Source organism: Balaenoptera borealis (assembly GCF_965194805.1).
Source record: "Balaenoptera borealis genome assembly, chromosome: 11".
Taxonomy (NCBI): Eukaryota; Metazoa; Chordata; class Mammalia; order Artiodactyla; family Balaenopteridae; genus Balaenoptera; species Balaenoptera borealis.
The window spans coordinates 48774000-48798163 of record NC_138868.1 but is presented as its reverse complement, the minus strand read 5'-3'; the positions used below and the strand labels follow the sequence as shown (position 1 = coordinate 48798163).

Genomic DNA, 24164 nt, shown 5'->3' with positions numbered 1-24164 from the left:
GATCTTGTTCTTTAGCCAGAAAATGCCCACCATCCATAAAGGTAATATCCTGAAGTCAAGTTCACAGGTGAACAGATCTAGCATCCATTTACTGTGCGCTAATGTTTAGGGTCAGTTGGCAGTTGGGGGTAGATATATGGCTCTTCATTCACGATCTCTTTGGCATTTGTGGCTCTTTGTTCTTTTTCAGAGCTCCATTTGTCCCTTTTCAGGAAATGCTGAACTTAAAGACTCTAGTCCTATTTGGGGACCAGCCAAATAGAGCTCTCAGGAGCCGAAGCCCACTATCTCCTTCCCATCTTCACTACCAGGGTGATGGGGACTTCCAAGGCACGAGGGGTGCTTCACCTGCTCCCACATGCTCACTTGCTCTGGTTTCCCTGCTCTCTTGTGTGCTCTCCAATCCAATCTCCACACTGCTTCTGGGGTCCAAGTCCTAAAACAAATCTGACCATGTTCCTCCTGTACTTGAAATCCTTCAGTAACTGCCCTTTGTCCAGAACAAGATCAAGTTCTTTATTTTGGCATTCAAAATCCTCTGTGACTCCTCCCTCATTTCCCCCTTGCATTATGTTGAGGCCATGCCCAATTATTGGTGATCCACACCATGCTTTTTATTCACCCCGTGGCTCCTACTCCTGCTTTCACTTCTTTTTGTGTGTGTGCTGTCCTTTCCACCCCTCTTTGCCTGGCTAGATCCAGCTCATCTTTTAAGCATTCCTGAAGTCATCTTCTTCAGGAAGCATTCTGAAGATCATCCCACTGTGAGTTAAATGTCTCTTGTCTGAGTTCTCTTCTCCTAGTACCCTGTGCCCACCCCTAACTTAACATTTGGTGCCACTTGCTGTTATCTGTGTTTGAGTCACCTGCAGCACATCCAACTGCTCCTTGAGGATAGAGACTGTTATTCATCATTGTATAACCAGTACCTGGCAAAATGCCTGGCACAAAGTCAGTGTCGAATAATTTCTTGTTGGATAGAATTCCAATTTCTTCTGTCTTACAACTTGGAACGTGATTGCTGATTTGTTAGAAAGACTCTGCATGTCATATTTTCAAACATACAGGCATATGGTTCTATTAATATATAAAAGTAACCCAGGGCTAGCTCTGAAAGCCAAAGAAGCTCCCTTTTCTTGAGGACTAAATGAGCTCTACCTTCCTTCCAGCACTCAGTTCTCCAACTGCAAGATGACGCCCATGAGAGTTAAATCAATGCAGTCAAGTTCCCAGTCATTGTCACAGGTGATATTTGTGGCAACACAGAAGTGCAGACAGGTCTCATAAATGTCTCTGCAAAAGAATCACCTTAGTTTAAAAGCACGTTGGGAGATCCATGACTGATCCCTAAAGGAAGCTCAGAATTCATTCATGGTTGTAATCACCATGCTGGTTGCTTATCTCAGCAATCTTTCAAGATTCCTCTTTGCATTCCTGCATAATTTGTTGTATTGTGCCATTCTGTCCAAGTAATGATCAGTCCCATAAATATTGATTGAGTACCACACTACTCTGGGTATACATCTGTGAGAAAGAAATAGACAAAAACTTTTGTCCTCATAAAGCTTATATTCTAGTGAAAGAAACAGAAAATAAACATTGTAAGTGAACACAGTATGTAATATTGAAGGTGATAAGTACTACGAAAAATACAAGAAAGTAAGGAGAATCAGAAATGTGGTAGTGGTTTTTTTTTTTTGTTGGTTGGTTGTTTTTTAAAGGGAGGTTAATTTTAATAGAGGTAATGGTAGGCCTCAAGGAGAATTCGAACATTTGAGCAAACACTTGAAGGAGATGAGTGAGCAAGCCATGTGGAAATGCAAGCTGAGGGAACAGCCAGCACTGAGGCCTTAAGGAAGTTTGTACAAGGAACAGTGAGGAGAGCAGTGTGGGAGTTGCAGAGGAAGTGAGAGGGAGAGTAGTAGGAGTGAGATCAGGATGGTACACAGGATGGGCAGGGCCCAATTACAAAGAACCTAGTAGATCTTCATAAGGACTTCGGTTCACACTCTGAGATGAACAGGAAAGTCATTGCAGCATTTTGAAGAGAGATATGACATGATCTGGGCTTACAATTGTTCCCTCTGGTTCTGTGCTGGGAATAGACTATATCAGGGCAAGGGTGAGAGTGGGGAGACCTTTAGGAGTCTTCCACTGTTACCTAGATGGAAACAGTAGAGGCGAGAAGTGGTTACATTCTGGATATATTTTGGAAGGAGACCTATTAGGATTTCCTGTTGTAGGGTGTGACAGAGAGAAGCGAAGGGATGGTTCCAATGTTTGGGGCCTGAGCAACTGGAAAGATGGAGTTGCCATGAAGTGAGCTGAGGAAGACTGCAAGTGGAGCCCCTGTGCGGGGCAGTCAGGAGTTGGACCTACTACATTTGAAGCATCTGTTGGATGCATCTACAGGGAGACATCAGTGGCAGTTAGATACAGAAATCTAGATTTCCAGAGGTAGGTCAAACTGTAGTTGTAAAGATGTGGTTGAGATGTAAATGGAGAAGAGAAGAGGCCCAAGGACTAAAAATTGGGACATTCCAACACTTAAAAGTAGGGGAAAGAAGAGAAACCAACAGAGACTAGGAAAGAGAAAGTCATTGTAGTAGTAAGAGACTTAGACTATCCAAAGACAAGAGAAAAACAGTTGTTTCCAGGAGAAAGGGATGATCAGATCTGTCAGATGTTGCCAATAGGTCAAGTAAAATGAGGACTGAGAACTGACATTGGGTTTATCAATGTGCTGAATATGGTGACATGGGATACTGGGTTAAATAGTGTTCCTCCCCAAATTCCTATCTACCTAGAACCTCAGAATGTGACCTTATTTGGAAATAGTTTTTGTAGATATATGTAGTTAAGTTAAAAACTGGGCCCCAAATGATGGGACTGAAATCCAATGGCTAGTGTCCTTATAAGAAGACCATGTGAAGACGCAGAGGGACACACAGGGAGAATGCAGCATGATAATAGACAGGAATTGGAGTGATGCAGCTATAAGCCAAGGAGCCAAGGATTGCCGGTAACCACCAGAAGCTAGGAAGAAGCAAGGGGAAATTCTTACCTACAGCCTTCAGAGGGAGCATGGCCCCACTCAAATGTTGATTTCAGACTTCTAGCTTCCAGAAATGTAAGAGAATAAATCTCTGTTGACTTAAGCCACCCAGTTTGTGGTATTTTGTTATGGCAGCCCTAGGAAACTAATATACTTGGTGTCTTAGCTCAGACTGCCATAACAAAATACCACAGACTGGGGGCCTAAAACGACAGAAATTAATTTTCTCACAGTTCTGGAGGCTGGAATTTAGAGGTCAGAATGCCAGCATGATTGGGTTCTGGTGAAAGCTCTCTTCCTGGATTGCAGGTGGCAGCTTTCTCACTGTGTCCTCACATGGTAGGTAGAGAGAAAGAAAGAGAAGAAGAGAGAGCTCTCTGGTGTCTCATCTTATAAGGGCACTAATCACATCATGAAGGCCCCACCCTCATGACCTCATCTAACCCTGATTACCTGCTCTGACCCCATCTGCAAAGATGAATTTTGGAGGGTACACAATTCAGTCCGTAGCACTTGGTAAAGCAGTCATTTAACATCTATGTACCTCAATTTCCTCATTGATAAAGTGGAGATAATAATGGAACCCGCCTCAAAGAATTGTGGTGAGGAGTAAATAGATTAATATATGTAATATGCTTAAAACAGTACATACTAAATCCTACATAGTGTTAACTATTATAATGATTATAAATCTAATCATTTTGTTTTGAAATTTAAATGATCATTTTTACTTCTTTGCTTAATTCTCAATTAGCTCATTAATTTGACAGATTAAATTTCCCTAGAGTTCTAAAGCCAATTTCACACTTAATCAAATTCTCTTAAATATTTCACAATAAAGGGAAAAAACCTTATAAATCTAGCAAAAAATTCTTCTAATATTTAAGCACTGTTTAAGCAATTGATTGACTATTTTCCCTTAAACATTTCAAACTAAGGTCACAAATTTAAAATGTGATTATATCAAACACTTCAAATATCTAACACAGTAGATGTTAAACAAAATTGTTCTCAAGGACTGTTAACTCGTATAATGGTAATAAATAAAATCTTATACATTTAGATTAAATTGCCTTGAGCATTTCAACATCTTAAAAATCAAATTCATAAATTTAGTATATTAGATTTTCCTAAGCATTTGAATATTGACTATAAATTTAACAAATTAAGTTCTCCTAAATATATGCACTAAAATCATAAATCTGATAAATTTCTACTATATCATTTCATTAAGCATTTACCTTAAAAACATGAACAAAGCATAAACAAAGCAAAATTGTGTTATTACACTTAAATAAATATGACTTACACAAAAGCATCATTACTTCCTCATTTGTTATTCTTGTATGTTATACCTTTCTGGCATTACAAAGTTACTTTTCCAAATAACAGGAATAGAATTATCTGTTCAAGTCCTCTATAGTGACTGAGATTAGGAGAGAGCTGAGTCCCAAATTACAAAGGTAGGATACCTGTGCACAGACCTGGGACCGGGCATGGGCTGCCTCCCAGGGAGATTTCACCAAAGCTATGTATTAACAAAGGAAGTCTCTTCTTATGGTTGGCTTCTGCTAGCTGCATTGTCAGTGGGAGACATCCTCAGGCTTTTAAAATGGGATTTTTTCCCCTCAATCCAGTGCATCACATATATCCTAGGACCCTTTCAACTTTCACCCTTACCCACTTTTTTTATCATAACTTTTTTCTTCCTTCCCTGATTTGAGTAGATGGAGCTATGTGCGCCTGTGCTTGTGCGTGCACACACACACACACACACACACACACACACACACACACATATATGCATATGTGCACACTGCTTAACAGTTACAATCAAACTTCCTGATAAGACCTCATTTACTCTTTCTTCTTGCTCATCATCCTTGGTTCTCTAGTCATCTATTGACAACTGAGCTCTTCAAGAGCAGGGTGTGCGTTGGTTATCTTCTTGTTTCTAGTGGTCAGCACATTTGCCTGGTGCTCAATAAGTGCTTGTTGAACCAATTAATGAATAAATGTACTGAATGTAAACTTGGAGTAACCAACCCAAAAATCCTCTACTTAACTTCATCAGGTAGAATAAGTTTTTCCTTTCAGCAATTCCCTAACTTGCCCCTTCATCTGAAAAACCATGACAACACTCTTCTTATCTTATGAACGGTGCCTCACTTATAGCCCTGCTTCTTGCTTGTTTTTGATGAACCCCTCTCAGTAACAGCCTGCATGTCACACGTGTCACCATTCACCACCTTCCCCTCAAGGTTGACCTGACAATGGATCTTAACATGCTTTCCTATGAAGTCTGGACTGTTCAGAGTTCTTTTCTGAACTGAGAATCCTTCTTAGAAAGGCGCCGTAATGGAATCGGCGTTCAAGGTGCCATAATTTGCCATCCTGGGCAGAGTACCTAAGAGCACACATTTGGATCCATAAATGCGTGATGGCAGATCCTGGCTCTGTCATTTACAACCTTTGTTGTTTGGCCTTTCTCAGACTCAGTTACCTCTGTAAAAAAAGTAATTGTAACATCTGTCACAGAGGGTCAAGGCAAGTATTGAATGAGAGAAAGTTTGCAAAGCTCTTAGGATAAAGCAGGGTGCTTGAGTGCTCAATAAATAGTAGTTATTACCCAAATGGACGCTTCCATTTTCTGTCTTTTGCCCCAATCTCCTGGCTGGAAATGCAGTTACATTCACACTGCTTTCTTTCTTTAACATACTGATTCTTCAAGATGCGAGGGGGAGTGAAGACTAAAGAATGCCCTCCTTGGGGAAATTGGGAAGGGAAGAATCAGATTCTAAGCGGGCCAGGCATGGTGTTTCTTCATATATTTGCAGAGCTGTATCTGTATTACGTAATAAATAGTCAACGAAATCCCAAGATTTTTATGTTTATTTAAAAAATAAAATTTTAAAATACAAGTTTAACAGTATTAAGTATAATAAGATTGAATCATGTAATGAGTCACTTCAATTTTTGACAAGCTTCTGATTTCAAAGCCCTTAGATACTTCCTGTAATCAAAACCCATTTTCCAATTCACAGGCAGATGTTATCTAATGATCTACTTAATCTTTTCATGTTCTTAATTTGGGGTCAGTCTCAATGGCCTGTCTCACATCAGCTGTCATTTTTGTGATAGAAATGTCACTTCACATTACAGTTTTCATTGGGACAGTTCTCATCTTTAGTTTCAATTCAATTTAATTCAAATCAAATCCATATGTCTCAGAACAATTGAATTTGCTTAAAATCCCCTCTCTTCAGATAAGATTGTAACCAGTACATCCTGTTGATGCCACTGAAGTTCCTGATACCTTCTAAACCCCTGGCGCTTCCTGATAGCAAGGACGCTGCTGCTTCTGCCCCCTGAAATGGGCCCGGTACCAGCACTGGAACCGGCGAGGCAGCCTTACAGCCACCAGTACTTGAACCACCACTGCTGTCTCTGGCCTTGATGCCACAGTCTCCACCACCCCATCCCACCACCATTCCTACTGGGTCAGTGCGCTTCTGAACTACAGAAAAATCTTTCCTTATATCTCATTTAACAGAAATCTTGGCTGAGAAACAGCTTATTAGGTTACAAGAATTTAGAAAGATATTGTAATTTGCTTATTTTTTTGTTTGTTTGTTTGGGGTTGGTTGAGTTTTTCAAGTTTTTCTCCCACAAGAGAGGCAAAAAGGACTGAGCCACAGCACAATACACCCATGGCATACTCAAAATTGTCCTTCTCCTGGAAAAACTCAACTACTTTTCTCATGCCTAACTTGTATACCTGACTTTCCCTGGGAAAATTTGTTTACAAAAGCTTTTTTTGTAAGATTCCTGGTAGAAGTGACCTTACCACTCTGCCAAAGGTGTTGAAACTTCTTTAATCCCTTCATCTTGTGGGCTGGCAGACCAAAAGCATTCTGGGGCCTTAGTGGCACTGTCTAGAGTAGGAAAACAAGGATGCTGGGGCCAGGCAGGATCAGGGCCCAGAAAACTCACCCAGGAGAAGGGGTAGACCAGTTGGCTGCTCCACAGTATTCCCAGGGGCTGAGCTTGATTCCAGCTAAGAGCACGTAAGGAGACTTCACCAAGTGAGCAAAGCACAGTTACAGAGGTCAGTTTGGAGCTGTACTGTGATTTGGCCACTGACAGCACGGCCTTTGCTGATGGTATTCCTGGGTATGGGGACTGTTAAAAGATGGGCTGAGGTCATAGCCCAGCCCTCTAAGCAGGCCTTAGGTAAGGCCATAACAAACCAGGTACAGAGGTAGTCCCTAAGGCTGGGCATTTTGGGAGAGCTCTACCCAAAGCAGTCTGGAGGGACTATGCAAATGAAGAGGTGAAACTAAGGTCATAACAGGGAAGAATGGGGTATAGAGCTGAGGGGGCAAGTGAGATACACATGCAGGCCACTGGCCAGGGGAATCCAGAGAAATGGAATAAGAAAGTAGGAAGCTGTAGGTGGGATATGGCACCTGCTGCATGCTGCTAGCTTGGACTAGGGTTTCTTAAAGTTACCTCATCTGGCTAGATTTAGAGTGTCTAGAAAACCAGGGCAGAAGCTCAGATATATAGACTGAACTTACACAGTGCATTTAGGAATGATGTAATTGCTAAAGCTTAAACTTTTTATTTCATTTTATTTTTAAATTTTTTTAAATTTAAGTATAGTTGATTTACAATGTTGTGCTAGTTTCTGGTACACAACAAAGTGATTCAGTTATACATATATATATATTCTTTTTCATATTCTTTTCCATTATGGTTTATTACAGGATATTGAATATACTGTAGTTCCCTGTGCTATATAGTAGGACTTTATTGTTATCTATTTTATATATAGTAGTTTGTATCTGCTAATCTCAAACTCCTAGTTTATCCCTCCCCCACCCCCTTTCCTTTGTTTTCTATGTCTGTGAGTCCACTTCTGTTTCGTAGATGTTCGTTTGTGTCATATTTTATATTCCACATATAAGTGATATCATGTGGTATTTGTCTTTCTCTTTCTGACTTAATTCACTTCGTATGATAATCTCTAAGTCCATCCATGGTGCTGAAAATGGCATTATTTCATTATTTTTTATGGCTGAGTAGTATTCCAGTGTGTGTGTGTGTGTGTGTGTGTGTGTGTGTGTATGTATCACACCTTCTCTATCCATTCATCTGTCGATGGACATTCAGGTTGCTTCCATGTCTTGGCTATTGTAAATGCTGTGAAGCTTAAACTTTGTAGTTAGAAGTCTTGGGTTCAAATTCCAACTCTGACACTTAGCATGGCTTTGGGCAAACTAATCTCTCTAACATCTCTGTATCCTTCAGTAAAGAACTTCAGAGGTTCTTTTAAGGATTTGTAAAGTTCATATCACTATAGATAATCAAAAACTGAAGGCGTGTGGCATGTGGCCTCACTGGCTAGTAGCAGCACAGCTAATTCCAGACCACATGGCATTCATTGGTGGGGCTGAGCCTGTTGATGGTTTGCCTTCCTGATAAGAAAGGATTCAGGGACTGGCAAGCTGGCCTGCAGTATGAGTCTCACAGCTGGCAGAAGGGGCTCTGGGAACCAGTACATGATGTGGGTGGTGGGTTGGGAAGCAGAGCCAGCTGGAGGGTGCTCCAGAGCATCTGGGAAAGTTGTATTTGAATCACAATATAAGGGAAATATCCGTTCACATTTTCCTCCTAGATCCAGAAAAGAATATTCTTCTCCCAGGGGTATGGGTGTACCCACACCCATGCACACACTTCAGAGCCCAGGGTCACAGTCAGACTTGGCTTCTCCTTCACCAATTATGCTCTGGCTTGTATTACTTTCTCTAATAGCCTCACACATGAACATTTGATCTTTGAAATGCAGTCCAAACATTCCAGTTTGAGAACGTTTGCAGCTCTCCCATGGTTTACATGTTTGCTTTTTGTTATTGCTATGTCCATAGAAGTGACTCCAGTTTTCTTTCTCTCTGTGACTGCAGCATGAATACTCTTAGTCTGTATTGGAAGATGCCCTGAGTTTAAATTAACTTGAATGCTGGGCTGAGTGTGAATCACAAGATATCCTGCTACGCTAAGTCTGGGGCTCCAGTGAAAAAGCCCATCCCTCACAGCTTGAGAGCACGGAAGGGGTGTCACACCACGCAGAATCACTCTCCCCTCCCCAGCCTTACTTCCTCCTGCTCCACTTCTCACACCAAATTCTGACAGTCCCTCCAACGCCCTTTCCTGCCTCTGCACAGGCTCCTTCCTCTGCCCACAATGGCCTTCCCTCCTTCTCTCCTGATGGCCTCCCCTTCAGCCTAAATGGCCCAGCTCAAGACATCTTCAGAATCCTCCCTGTAGACCTCAATCCCCTAGAAGTTTGTCCTTCCCCGCTCTTTGCTCCTACGCATTTTACACACATCTCTGTTGTTTAGCTTCTCACGTTGTAATCTCTCCCTCTGTAAGCTCTTTGAAAGCAGGATGTGTGTCTTCCTCATGGTATCTGTATCCCCAGCATCTATCGCAGTGCCTGGCATTTGTCTGATACCCGTTAAAAATATATAGATGACAGACATAGAAAATAAACTTATGGTTACCAAAGGAGAAGGGTAGGGGAATAAACTGGGAATTTGGGATTAACAGATATACACTATTGTATATAAAATAAACATCAAGGACCTACTGTTAGCACAGGGAACTATATTCAATTATAATAACCTATAATGGAAAAAAATCTGAAAAAGAACATATATATGTATATGTGTATATATATATATATATAACTGAGTCACTTTGCTATTTACTTTAAACATTGTAAATCAACGATACTTCAGTGTTAAAAAAAGGAAATATTTTTGTGTATGGTGAGAGGGTGTGTTCTAACTTCATTGATTTACATGCAGCTGTCCAACTTTCCCACCACCACTTGCTGAAGAGACTGTCTTTTTCCCATTGTATATTCTTGCTTCCTTTGTCAATGATTAATTGACCATAGGTGTGTGTGTTTATTTCTGGGCTCTCTATTCTGTTCCATTGATCCATTATGTCGTTTTTGTGCCAATACCGTGATGTTTTGATTACTGTAGCTTTGTAGTATTGTCTGAACTCAAAATGGCTTGAAGACTTAAACATAAGACATGACACCATAAAACTCCTAGAAGAGATCGTACACAAAACATTCTCTAACATAAATCATACCAATTTTTTTTAGGTCAGTCTCCCAAGGCAATAGAAATAAAAACAAAAATAAACAAATGGGATCTAATCAAACTAACAAGCTTTTGCATAGTAAAGGAAACCGTCAACAAAACAAAAAGACAACCTATGGGCTGGGAGAAAATATTTGCAAATGATGCAACCAACAAGGGCTTAATTTCCAAAATATACAAACAGCTATACAACTCAACAACAACAACAACAAAAACAACCCAATCGAAAAAAGGGCCGAAGACCTAAATAGATATTTCTCCAAAGAAGAAATACAGATGGCCAATAGGTATATGAAAAGATGCTCAACATTGCTAATTATTAGAGAAATGCAAATCAAAACTACAATGAGGTACCACCTCACACCCATCAGAATGGCCATCATTAAAAAGTCTACAAATGGGACTTCCCTGGTGGCGCAGTCATTAAGAACCCACCAGCAGGGTGGATTCGGGTTCACCCATGTCCCCAGTGCAGGGTACACAGGTTCTAGCCCTGGTCTGGGAAGATCCCACATGCCACGGAGCAACTAAGCCCGTGTGCCACAACTACTGAGCCTGCTCTCTAGAGCCTGTGAGCCACAACTACTGAGCCCACATGCCACAACTACTGAAGCCCATGTGCCTAGAGCCTGTGCTCCGCAACAAGAGAAGCCACCGCAATGAGAAGGCCATGCACCGCAATGAAGAGTAGCCCCTGCTCACTGCAACTAGAGAAAGCCCGTGCATAGCAACGAAGACCCAACACAGCCAAAAATTAAAAATATAAATAAATAAATAAATTTATTTTTTTGTTTAAGTTTTAAAAAAAAAGTCTACAAATGACAGATGCTGGAGAGGGTGTGAAGAGAAGGGAACCCTCCTACACTGTTGGTGGGAGTGTAAGTTGGTACAGCCACTGTGGAAAACAGTATAGAGGTTCCTCAGAGAACTAAAAATAGAATTACCATATGATCCAGCAATCCCACTTCTGGGCATATATCCAGACAAAACTGTAATTTAAAAAGATACATGCACCCCTATGTTCATAGTAGTGCTATTCACAGTAGCCACGACATGGAAGCAACCTAAATGTCCATCAACAGATGAATGGATAAAGAAGATGTGGTACATATATACAACGGAATACTACTCAGCCATAAAAAAGAACAAAATAATGCCATTTGCAGCAACATGGATGCAACTACAGATTATCATACTAAGTGAAGTAAGTCAGAAAGAGAAAGACAAATACCATATGATATCACTTATATGTGGAATCTAAAATATGACACAAATGAACCTATCTATGAAACAGAAACAGAATCACGGACATAGAGAATAGACTGTTGGTTGCCAAGGGGGAGGTGGATGGGAGAAGGATGGAGTGGGAGGTTGAGGTTAGCAGATGTAAGCTTTTATGTATAGAATGGATAAACAACAAAGTACTACTGTACAGCAGAGAGAAGTATATTCAATAGCCTATGATAAACCATAATGGAAAAGAATACTTAAAAACAAATGTGTATATATATATATATATATATATATATACACATACATACATACATATATATGTATAACTGAATCACTTTGCTTTATAGCAAAATTAACACAACATTGTAAGTCAACCGTACTTCAATTAAAAAAAGAAAATAACTGAAAAAATATATATATATGGATGAAAACCAAAGCATTCTTTTTGTTTCTTCTTCCTACAGAAACGATGACTATGGGTAAGAGGACCACTTATGCCAAGAACACAGTAGGACAACCATCTTACAAAGATCTTCAGTAACTTTTCCCATCCAACAACATCCAGACGACGCCAGTGACCAAATAATTCAGCTGTAACCACAGCAATAACTGGCCCTCTTTCCAGATTGGGTTTGCTGAACGTGAACAGTCCAGCCGTCTTCAGGTGGCCTAAGGTGGTATGCTGTAGGGGAAGCACATCTCTTCTGGCCAAGAATTGAGATTGGACTATGGAAGAAACCACCTGATACAGTGAGAGTACTCAGAGTACCTAAAGGACTCTTAATGATTAACATAAGGCCCTTGGTGATGGGGTCGTAGCAGCTGCCCTGGCAATGTCACTCTGACATGATGTTATTTGCTTGAAGGCCCTGGAAGGACAGAATATTTTAAAATCTATCCAGGTGCTAAATAGGCAGCAGATCTAATTCACACTGGACTACCACTGAGCTAATAGTTGTCTCCAGAAAATAATTTCACCCAAGAAGTACTCCAGCTTTGCAAGGAATAGCCCCAGGAGAGTAATAGGATAAGCAGGCTGTTACCCCGGAGAAAATCGAGTACAAAGAGGTCTAGTTCACAGCAAATTCACTGCCTACTCCCATGTACATGGCAGTGAGTACCAGTTGATCATGGCCCTCTCTTCTGCAAAACCCAGATGTGAGGAGTCAGAATCTCCAACACTGTTTTCAAGATAGCCAGTAGCCACTTCCTTTCAACTGGTGTTGGCAATGAGAATGAAAGTTCATCGTCATCCCTGTTAGAGAGGCATACATCTCAATGGCATAGGCATTCTGGAATACCCTTTCCCAGGTACATTTGTCCACTGAGAGAACAGCCTCAGAAACAGAAGTACCATGGAGTGAGCTGAGTTCTTGGAGAGATGATACGGCTGGCCCCTGATTGAAGGCACAACTTTTGGGCCTTCTTGGCCTGAGTGCCTTCTGGGGTATTTCCATATGCAACAGCCCAGAGGCATAGCCTTGGGCAGCCACCGACAGGTTTCCTTTCACTTCCGGACACATGCATCACTTTCACAGCACTTGGGGAATGGAAATACCTGCAGGAGTGAAGGTCAAGGGCTCTCCCCGGGTATCACATTCATTACTCAGCTTCCTTTGTGACCACATCAGCCAACCCACTGCCAGCTGTGTTCTTCATCCTCATTGCTTCTGCCTCCATACAAATGAAACTAAAGGCCTCAGCATGCCCTGGGGGTGGTGTTGTTACCTAGTGGCCCTCTCTCTCCCATTATAGGTGTAAGGTGCCCTGTCCATACATTTGCACCATTTCTCCAAGACAGCATTTCCCTTTCATACAATCTCTTTGCAGCAGAATCCAGAGTTGGACTGTAGTTTACCTTCCTGGGAAGCTCATTTATCTTCATTTGAATGAACACTTCCATGTGGGACTAACTTGGTGGAAGCACAATCATTGCAGGTCTTCAGAAAGTTCTTATTGCCACAGCTACCCAGTACAAGAAACTACCCTAATGTCAGATCTTAAAAGGATGGAGACCTTTGGTTGTATGAGGCAGTGTTACAATTTTCCAGCTTCATGTGTTCCCCAGCCTGCCTAATCCATTTCCATCTCTGATTGGCTTTCAACCTCCAGGACCCAAAGGGAACCCAAGGTTCTGCCTATGTCTGTTGACATGAGAAGAATTCAACTTTCTTTGCCCAAGGTTCCCTCTGCCTATTCCTCTGCATTCAGACATCTTCCATCATACCAGTGTTTAGAACCAAAGCATGAAGGACTAGTGCCAGCAGGATAGTCAGCAGAAATATTATCTCTAGATGCAGGCAGATGAGCCCAGAGGATGGTCCCAGAGAAACCAGACTGGCCCCAATAGATATCCGGCAACCATCCCAATAAACATTGACTTGTCCTTGGCACTGGGAGCCTGGGCAGGAGATCCTGGGGCAGCTGTGCCTATTGTTCCCCAGGCTAAGATCTTCCTGCCTAAAGAACTAGCAGCCCTGGGGTACTTATGAGTATGCTACTGGCTTGTTGGTATGAAACAGAAGGTGGCTTTGTAGGGGCCAGCAGGCAAAGAGGCAGGCAGGTGGCTTGTGCTGGAAAGCTTTGCCTAACAGTCCAGCCGTGGCCAGAGGCTGGTTATAAATTTGAACTCCCTGAGCCCATCTGCAACTCTGCCTCTGTTCTCTTGCCTTCTGTTTGGTTTCCCTTTAGTTTCCTAGTAAATGTTCCTTTTGAAAAATTCCAACCTTGTTTCATTGAACTTGGGGGGAAGATAATTCTCCGTTGTCTTTTCCAGGATAGAGAAGGAAATTAAAGTACCTTGAAAAAATGGAAATGGCAGTGGAAAGGGATATAACCTGGTTAGATCTTTGGAAGAGACCTTGGGGAAAACTGGTTCCAAGAGATGGGGAGAAACCAACTGTCTCCCTCAATCACCTGGCACTGATTCTCAGCCCATTCCTCTTGCTGCCTTTGTCTTCAAGGAGATCTGCCCTATTTGAGTGTTCCCGCAAAAGCATCTTCCCAGCCAGTGAACTGGGCACATTTTGCAGGCGATATGATACCTAGGAAGTACACTGGTGCATGACCAGAGGAGGAATAGGGGAGGGGAGGGAAAGGAATGGTTTCTACAGTGTGGATGTTTTCAAAATGCCCAAACAAGCATGACTCTAAATGGAATGATTTTGTCCTTATGGCCATCAGTAGAACTACATTTCATATGAAGAGAAGAAAGGCATACTCTCAAGCCAACAAGACTGACAAAAGATAGATATGGAAAATGTCTTGCTATCTTCATGGCCATCCTGTCCTGGTGGATGTTCCAATTATCTATCGCTGCATAACAAAGCACTACAAAACTTAGTGGTTTAAATGACAAGTTATCTCTCATGATTCTGTGGGTTGGCAGTGTTTAGGTGATTGCTCTCTCTTGGAGTCTTACGGTTGCTATCAGATGGCAGCTGAGGCTGGTATCACCTGAATACGGAACGGGGCAGGATATCCATGATGGACTCTTTGCATATACATCTGGCTCCTCTATTGGGATGACCAGAACAGCTGGAGGCTCATTGGGCATCTCTCTACACATAGTCTCTCCACATGGTTAGCTTGTGCTTCCTCACAACATGGAGGTCTCAAGGCAGTCAGACTGCTTTCATAGCGGCTGGCTTCCCCCAGAGCTAACGTTGCAAGAGGTCCCAGTAGATGCTGCAAGGCTCTTCTAAATAACCTCAGAAGTAACACAGAGTCATTCCCACCACAGACTGTTGGTCAAAAGCAAGTCATAGGGCCAGCCTAGATTCAAGGGGAAGGGATTACACAAGAATGGAATACCAGAAAGTGTGGCTCATCTCATCGGGGCCACTTTGGAGATAGTGGGGATGGGAGTGGAGGGGGAGGTGTCACTGAATCAGAAGGCTTCCTGGATAGCTGTCACTTTAAAATCATATGCAGTACTTAACATGCACGAGGGTGCAGTGAGGGGGGAATAATAAGGGGCAGAGGAGAAGGGGAAGGGTTATTCATGAACACTTAAATAGAGCATAAGCTGAAGAAAAGTGAATAGTTATGATCAAAACAGAACTTACAGTGTCACAAGAAACCCTGGAGGAAAATTGTCATTCTAGTGACTGCTCAAAAGCTTGAGTTGAGTGCTTTTTACCCCCCTTATCTTTACTGCCAAAGTAAAAGTCCAAACAAGACATTCCCATGCTTGGGAACATACTTAGAAATGAAAATGCTAAGTAAGTAAGCACAGGTTGTTTGTCCCTTTTCTGAAGACTTCGCTTCAGAAAGAATTACTGTAGTTAATTAAGAGACAGAGATTTTATCAAATCTAGTTTAAGCATAGCTCTGCCAGTTGTCCCCTGGCATGAGGTCCTGGCATGGCTACGGTTGCCATGGTGCTTTCTCCAGTCTGCCCCTCCCTCTCTTGCAGCAGTCCCGCCATATGGAATAGTCAGGGTCGGTCCACTGCTCTTCCCTCCACCCTGGCCTCCTCCAAACTCAGCCACCTTGCTAGAACTTTCAAAGCAAAGTTATAGAAAGTGATTTAATGAACTGAGAAAAGGACATAACCATGGATGCGCATATGGCCAAAAACAGTGTCTGCAGCCTGTATGTGGATCCTGAGAATTCTGCAGGCCATGTGGCTGCCCATGGCCACCCATTTCACTGATGGCCACTGAGGGGTATTGAGAGTGTCCAGCCTGGGAGGGCCTTGGAATGGCCAGAGAGGATGGCCTCACCTGTTTCTTTAAGAGTGGCCAGCGAGACCTCTCTGAGGCTCGGGTTTTCTCACCAGTGGGGTCTTCTGACTCTTCCCCCTCCAATCCTCTCTCAGGGCCAGAAAGAGGCCATAACCCTTCAATGTCCTTTAACAACCACCTGTGGGCACTTTCCTAACCACAGACCCAGTGACACCTGCCACAAAGGCGCTGCTTGGCGCCTTACCTTCTCAGCCAGAGAGAAGTCATAGGCAGTGTTCAGAGAAATCTAGTGTGTCTCCGAGATGCCCGTTCCGTATGAGTGGAGCCCTTCCATTGTAGCACAAGCTATTCTACCTTCTCTCCAACTTCATATCAAATAGGCTGACCTTCATGGAAGAAGTGAAATAGTAAAGCTCAGGAAAAGATAATAATCAGAAAAATTGCCCCAGCAGTTGAGGAAATATCCCGGAGAAGACCTGTAGGAGAACTCTGAGAAAAATAGGAAAAAAGAGGGTTGGCTGTTATTCTGGGAGCTGTGGAAGACAAGCCCTAGTTCTCAACGCTAAGCCCAGATGTGAGGTAAAGGAAGCTCTGGTCAGTGCCACGGACCTGCCTCCAGTGTTGATGATGTCAGATATAAAGCTCCCTTTGCTCAGTCTCCCAAGAGAACAGATCAAGGCTCTCCAATGACTATGGCAGAACCCACTTCCTCCTTCTTCCACTCAAGAGGCTTACATGTCACTTGCTGCCTAGGCTTCCTGGGCATATGGGCTGCAAAGTTAAACCAGTAGTATGATCACTTCTGTCCCCTCGCTCCCTGGTGTCTTCTCACTGTGTCCAGGAGCTCTGGGCATGGGAAGGACTAAGAATCAAGATTGAAGATGGCCCCCAAGGCCCCAGAGGATCAAGAGCCAGCCCTGAAGTCCCGTACTTTGGCTAAGTCTCAGTGGCATCAGGGTCCCCCATCTCATCCACAGGCCAGCTGATGATTCTCATGTACCTCCTCCTGGTAGGGAAGAGGAGAACAGGCCAAAGGGACCTGGGCCACAGAGGCTGTCCCCTTAACTCATTGCTACTGCCTCTCCAAACTCCATCATAAGGTAGATTTCCCTGGGAAACGGATGAGCATTGCCAGACAGTTTTTTTTTAAAGTATATTTATCAATATGAAGATTATTGATGATAACACCACATCTTATAGTTTACGATGCATGGTATCATTTTTTTATCCATTTTCTTTATTTTTTGAAAATTCAACTTGTAATTCCAAGTGGTAAAGGTAGTTTAAAAACAAAACAAGTTAATATCTTCTTGGCTCGATACTAAATTTATTGTCGTTATTATTCCAATAACTATCCATTGCATTAAAGCTATTTCCAAACCAGCATTTGACATAGTAATATTGATGGTTTTTCCTATCAAGTAAACATCATCTTCAAGACACTGACTTTTTCACAATTTAGATAAAATTCTTTTTTCATGGCAGCAGTATCCAGATTTGAATTTTCAAGTAAAGACAATTTCTCTAATTCACCAAACTCAAAGCTTTCAGGTAATAATAAAATCATTTCTTCAAATACCTAAAGATATTTGTATTCAGGGCCTCAGAGATGAACTTATGGACTATATAAACTGGTGAATAAATCTTCCAGAAACAAGTTTTACCTTCATCTCAAAACAGTAATCATTTTTTAAATATATATTTTTCTCCAAGAAATTTTGTAACTAATTAAATTTTAAGTCTAAAATAGAGTTTTCCAACGATCCTTACCTTAAAAGTGCACCAGAAAGTACAAACAAGATAAGGACTCAATAAAGAAAAGCATTGCCATAAACTGTACCTTTCTTAAAGGCAAACAAATGTGCTGTCCCTGCCTGTGTGTCTACAAACTCAGATGGGAACCCTGCTGAGGGCTCACTGGGCCTGTTGGATCCAGAAAGGCTTACAGACTTTCTTACACAAGCAGCATTGTGTCCCAACATTATGGTCAGTATTTTAAAATTGTGTTTTCTGCATAGAAAGAGTGAATATATGAATGTTTCATTGAGAATAAGACCCAGGCAGTCCTGAGCTAAGTAAGCCCCCCTGGAGAGAATAAGGTGTCTCGGCTTACCATATAAAATGAAAGAGGAACACTAAATGCTATTTTCCAAATCAGAACTCCTGGGGTTGAAAATACTTAAACCAAAGTAAATATTTTTCATATATATATATATATATATATATATATATATATATATATATATATATATATATATATATATATATATATATATATATGTATCGATTTTATTTTGTTCTCTGCAAAGGTGTGTCACACTATCTTGAACAGCACTAACAGGTTTTGCAATAATTGGATTTGTTTGAGGAAAATTAACAAGAGGACATTTAAACTTTGCCTCCGGGTGTTTTCCACGCTTGAGATCCGCAGGAAGCTGCTTGCCTGATCCCGGCCCTAACCAGCGCTGTTAACCCCCGCTGGCCCTTTCACAGCTACTCCCTGGCCTGCTGACACTCTCCTTAGCAGTCCACTCAACAGCTTCGACAAACCCTCTGGGGCTTCTGGGTCGAAAGAATGGCCACTTTGGCAGCAACTGCCACTTGGTTTTGATTCTCCCCTCTCTGAAAGGTGGTTCTTTTTTTCCCAAAAAATTCAGAGCAAAGGAGAATGAATCCATGTCACCAAACAGAATAAGAACAAGGACAACCACTGTGTGTGCGGGCAGGGGAGTGGGGGGGAAACTCTAGAGCCAGCCCAAGTGCCGTATTCTTCATTTTTTCCCTACGTTTTAAAGTTTATTCATCTTGAACTTTTAGGGGACATAAAGATGGAATTTCAAAAAACATAAACAGTGGACTCAAAGGAAATCCAAGGGGGTATATCTGTGACTTGAAAGAGTCCCATAAAACCAGAAAAGTTTAGTAAATTACTCAAACACTTATTCTGTTTGGTAGACCAAATATTGACATTTGGTTGAATGGCTCCATTATGTCAATGTTCCCAGCCCATGTAAAAGTAGCTGTTGGCAGGTGCCTTCTTAAAGGACTGTTCCTGTGCGTGAAGCCTCAGTGGGACCTACTATCCCTCAGAGGGGCCCTTTCTGGCTTGGAAGAGCAGACTCAGGAAACGCCAGTGCAGTCTTCAGGTCTTCTGATGCTTCCATATGGAGGGCAAGTCCTTGTGGAGAAAGGCGTTTATGTAAATGAAGGAAGGGGACTTCCCTGGTGGTCCAGTGGTTAAGTATCCGCCTTCCAATGCAGGGGACGTGGGTTCGATCCCTGGTCAGGGAAATAAGATCCCACACGCTGTGGGGCAACTAAGCCTGCGCGCTCTGGAGCCCGTGTGCCACAACTAGAGAACCCATGTGCTGCAACTACTGAGCCCATCCGCCACAGCTAGAGAGAAGCCCCGTGCGCCGCAACAATAGATCCCGCATGCCACAATGAAGATCCCGTGTGCAGCAACTAAGACCCGATGCAGCTAAATAAATAAATAATTTTTTTTTTTTTTAAGTTAAAAACCTTTTAGACTTTTCTTCATGAGGGAAGAACTCATGACCTTTGACTCCAGCGGACAAGGTAAAATCACTAGTTTGGAAAAGGCAGATTTCAGGCTTGAAGCTGTAATTATACAGGGGTTAAGGACTGGGAAGGAAGATTAACTAAAATTTACCCACTTGAAACTATTCTAGTGCATGATCTCACTGCTTTGGGTTCTAATCATAAAACATCTGCCTCGTTCTGGTAGACAGAAGCAGTGGCAGAGACCAGCTGGCCCCAGAAGATGCAGAAGGAACTCAAACCAGTCCGAGTGCTGGTTGAAGACAGCCCTGCCCGCGGTGGGGCTGAGCATCTGCTCTGCCACTGACCAACCCTGTAACCTCCAGCCCTCAGGGGCCCTGCCCAGACCTTGTCAGTCCCTGGTACAAACAGATCACAGACATACCCGAGGGAGAACAGCAGTGTACCTGTGGTTGTACTTGGCTCCCACTCTTCTGGGATTCAGAGGACTTCCTGGAAGAAGCAATCCCCAAAGGGCTCAAGCTCACAACAGAAGCATGGCCACAAGAAGCCTCTGCTTTGAATTTCCTGCCCTGCCCCAGCCTCTCACTGATCTTTACTTCATGGTGCTTGGTATCCCCAGGCCACTGTACAGAGGCACACACAAGCACAAATGCAATTATTGTACAGGCGCAGCTCAGAAGAGGCTGGTGTGGGGCTTCATGTCCCTCCTAGGCAGGGGGAAATGACTGAGGAGAGCTGGGCCCATGCAGAGCCCATGCAGAGCTGGGAGACCTAAGCTTGTGCATTTCTTTGCAGCAAGGAGCTCTCTGGGTCTTCCTGTGACCCTCAGTCATGGCAGCTCTCCCCTCTCATTTTATGCAAGATTCTACATCCATAAGGTAAGATTCTGCCTTTCGCTGCAGCCAGGAAAGGTGTCACTAGGGGTGACACCCACCTCTCCAGGGCCATGATATGTAGGTTCAAGAAAGGATCAAGTCAGAGACGACAGCATCATGTGGAGGGTTTGTCAGGGCTGCCATTTCTGGTGAAAGGCTGCCACTCACATGTAGGGTTTTTAACTGGATTGCTAACCTGAGGAAGGCTGAGCAAAGAAGATGCAGCAGGATGCAGCGGAGAGAGTCACAGGCTGGGCTGGGGCCCAAGACCCCGCTCCTGCCTCTGAAGCTGCTCCCAGCTGCCTCTCACATGAAGAGTGTTGGCCCGTGCATTCTGTGCTCCTTCCACCTCTGGGGTCTGCGTGTCCCTGGGTCTAAGGAACTGATGTGCCTGTCCCTGGGAAAGCGATGTAGCCCGGGTGGGGCCCATGCAGTCCCAGACCCCTATTGCCCAGAAACCCAAGTGCAGACTAAGTCTGGAGGACTTTTTTTATGATTTCCGGAGGACATTGTCTCTCTCTCCACTCCTTTCACTGTTTCTGAGTTCCTTTTTCTATGGATTTTCATTTTTAACAAATGATCTGAAAGGAATTTGATTTTGAGAGTTTCCTGAAAAATCTTTTAATGATCGGTGATGTCTCCTGTACATCATAAAACCAGAACTGGCACCCTCGAAGTAGAGGAAATTCCATTTTGAATTAAATACCAGTACAGACCCTCTCAGTTCACCCCCAAGAGCTCATAAGAGTCCTGCTGCTTAGCTGGAGGGAGGGAAGAGGGCAGCAGCAGAGAGCTCCCTGCAAGAAGGGCTTCTTGGTGAAGTAGGTGTGAGATGAACAAAAGGGGAAAAGACAGTCTGTGCTCCGTTCATAGTCAGGGGCAGGAAAGGGGCAGGATATTGAGAGGCTCCTTCCTGGGCTTACTTCCTCAAGTAACAGCCTATAATCCCTTGCTTCAGGCTGTGATAGAAATCTTGATCCCGGGAAGTGCATGGATTTGTCCACAGCTCCAGTGGCTTAGCCCTGTGCTCCTGATAACATCAAGTCAGAGGTGTCTGGGGGCACATATCTTCCTTCTTCTTCCTTCTCCAAACTGTGTTAGCACACGCAGGCCAGCGCTGCCCACCCACCAGGCCCATGTGTGCACTGGCTCAGGATGTGGATTTCTAGTGCCTGATGCTCTACTGACCGCAAGAACGTTTTTGAAAACAAAACCCCTGTCCATTCTATCCGTTTAGTCAATCTGGTTGAGCATATCAATTTATTGGGGGGAGGAGGGAGAAAAGTCAGAGGTCTGTGGACACTTTTTGTAGATGCCCACTCAAATATTTTTTGTAGATTCCCGTTCAACTCTAAAAAGGAAAAGGACTAGGACCCTCCCACAGTCGGAAAAGCCTCTGCCCTCTAGTGGCAAAAGGCTCAAACAAATATTTGCGTTGAATATTTGATTCAATGTTTGCGCCTGGAACACTGAACTGGTACCACCCAAGCAGGCGCTCTCTGGGGACAGCAGGTAACCCCTTGGTTTTACTTCCTGGGGTTCTGTTCCCAGAGGGTTAAATGTTCATAGGTCCCAGAGGCCTCACTTACTTTGGAAACTGTTCAGCAGAGAGACCAAGAGTAGGGTCACTGGGGAAGACACAGAACCTAAGTGAGACCCAGCTTTCCCATATATGCTGACAGCCCCTGGCCCTGGGGTCCACTCAGGAGGGAGCCTGTGCAGGTGACGTCATCTCCCGGCCAGCATGTCTTCTCCAGCTGCAGCCACTTCTCTTACACCACCTGAAATCACTCATCCCATCCCATCTGTGGTGCCCATTAATCAGTCCCCTCCCCCCAGCTCTCCACCCTCCACTCCCAAACCTCCCCAAGGTGAGCGAACATCAGCAAGACTTTAGAAACTTCTGGCAGAAATGAAGTTACCAGGGGCTTCCCTGTTGGCTCAGTGGTTAAGAATCCGCCTGCCAATGCAGGGGGGACACAGGTTCGAGCCCCAGTCTGGGAAGATCCCACATGCCGCGGAGCAACTAAGCCCGTGTGCCACAACTACTGAGCCCACGTGCCACAACTACTGAGCCCGTGCGCCTAGAGTCCGTGCTCCACAACAAGAGAAGCCACCGCAAGGAGAAGCCTGCACACCTCAGTGAGGAGTAGCCCCCACTCACCGCAACTAGAGAAAGCCTGCGCACAGCAACGAAGATCCAACGCAGCCAAAAATAAAAATAAATAAATAAATTTATAAAAAAAAAAAAAAAAAGAAATGAAGTTACCAGGTGCTGCAGGAACAGAGACTCCGAATAGGCCACCTGAGCCCAACCAGCCACACCTGCCATGTCCAGCGTTTGACTGGTGCCAGTTAGGACCGGACACTGCCCTCCAGGGAGAATCAGTTCATAGGAAACTGCCATGTGGGTTTCAAGAGCCAAACCAAAGTGATCACAATGAGAGCTTTTGAGAGTTCCTGGGACTCTGGTGCACATAGTTTTTATGTCAAAGAGCAGAGAGAGGCTGTGACTGTCCACCATGCGGCGCCGGGTCGGTAGCTGTCCGCCCTGGGGCCAGGCTTCCGGTGACAGGCAGGGGACAGCAGCACTGCCCGGGACTGGAGAGGAATCCGGCTGGAAGGCATTTCGAGTGAAGCATGGGGGGTGGGCGGAGCATGCCCAGAGCTGAGAAGCCTGTGCTCTGAGCGGACTCAGGCCACGAGTGAGGGGGGAAGGTAGGAAGAGGTGAATGGGGTCAAGGGAGCATCTTGGGAACTTCTCACTCCTGTCAAACTGTGAAGTTACTGATAAATGGAGAGGTTGGTGACTCAGCAGAGGGTGTGTGGGCTAGAGGGTAACTAAAGGTGTAGCTGACAATGGTTGGGCGTATCACAAGCATTTACAGATGACTGTCATTTTTTTGTTACCTTTACGGGGCCTTCTTGGGGGTTCTCTCCCGACTTCCCATAGTCTCACACAAATCTCTAAAGAGTTTGAAGGGATCCCCCAAATAGCTCATTATCCACTAGAAAAATATCAACTTTCTTCAATAACCTCTTACCCCAAAAGTCTCAGAACACTCTTCTTAATATCTAATTTAAACCCCTTCTGCAAGATGTCTGTTCCTTTTTATTACATCCTGAAATGACAGTCCCTGTGGCCACTCCCTGTGGCTTCACTTCCACCTTCTTCCTTTCCATATAATCCAAAAATTTGAAAAGATGAGAGTAGCAAATCAACAAGAAAATTAATATATGGAGGGGAAAATGACAGAACTTAAGAAAGGAAGAAGCTGTTTCAAGTCACCTAAGCACCTCACGTTTACATACAAACAACCCTCATCCTCACAACTGGATTCTCTTATACTGCTCTCTAATTGTGTATGTGTGTCTGTGTGACTTGTAAATTATAAGCTCCTTGAGGGCAGGACCATGTCCTCTTATTTGCACAGCACATTGGCTTCAGTAAACACACATAGCCATCACTTGGCACTCTTATTATAAACTATTCTTACCATTCTTTTTTGACACTAAAACCAGTCTCCTAAGGATTCTAGCTCTGGTTTTCTTACATACTGAAGGGTACTAACCCTGACTTTTTTTAACAATTAATTTGGTATTTCAGACG

General features: G+C 43.5%; 1 protein-coding gene across 3 annotated transcripts in view; it reads left to right on the top strand.

Moving 5' to 3' along the window:
* The window catches only part of SYT9 (synaptotagmin 9), a 185418-nt gene extending 171231 nt beyond the window's left edge, over positions 1–14187 (top strand). For all 3 annotated transcript variants that reach the window (XR_014231410.1, XM_082341596.1, XM_082341597.1), the window contains one exon: positions 11931–14187. Coding sequence is in view for 1 of the 3 variants with exons in the window: in XM_082341597.1 (XP_082197723.1) it covers positions 11931–11939 (9 nt within the window). In the remaining 2 variants the exon portion in view is untranslated. The remainder of the gene's footprint in view (positions 1–11930) is intronic.
* The last annotated feature ends 9977 nt before the right edge of the window (positions 14188–24164 follow it).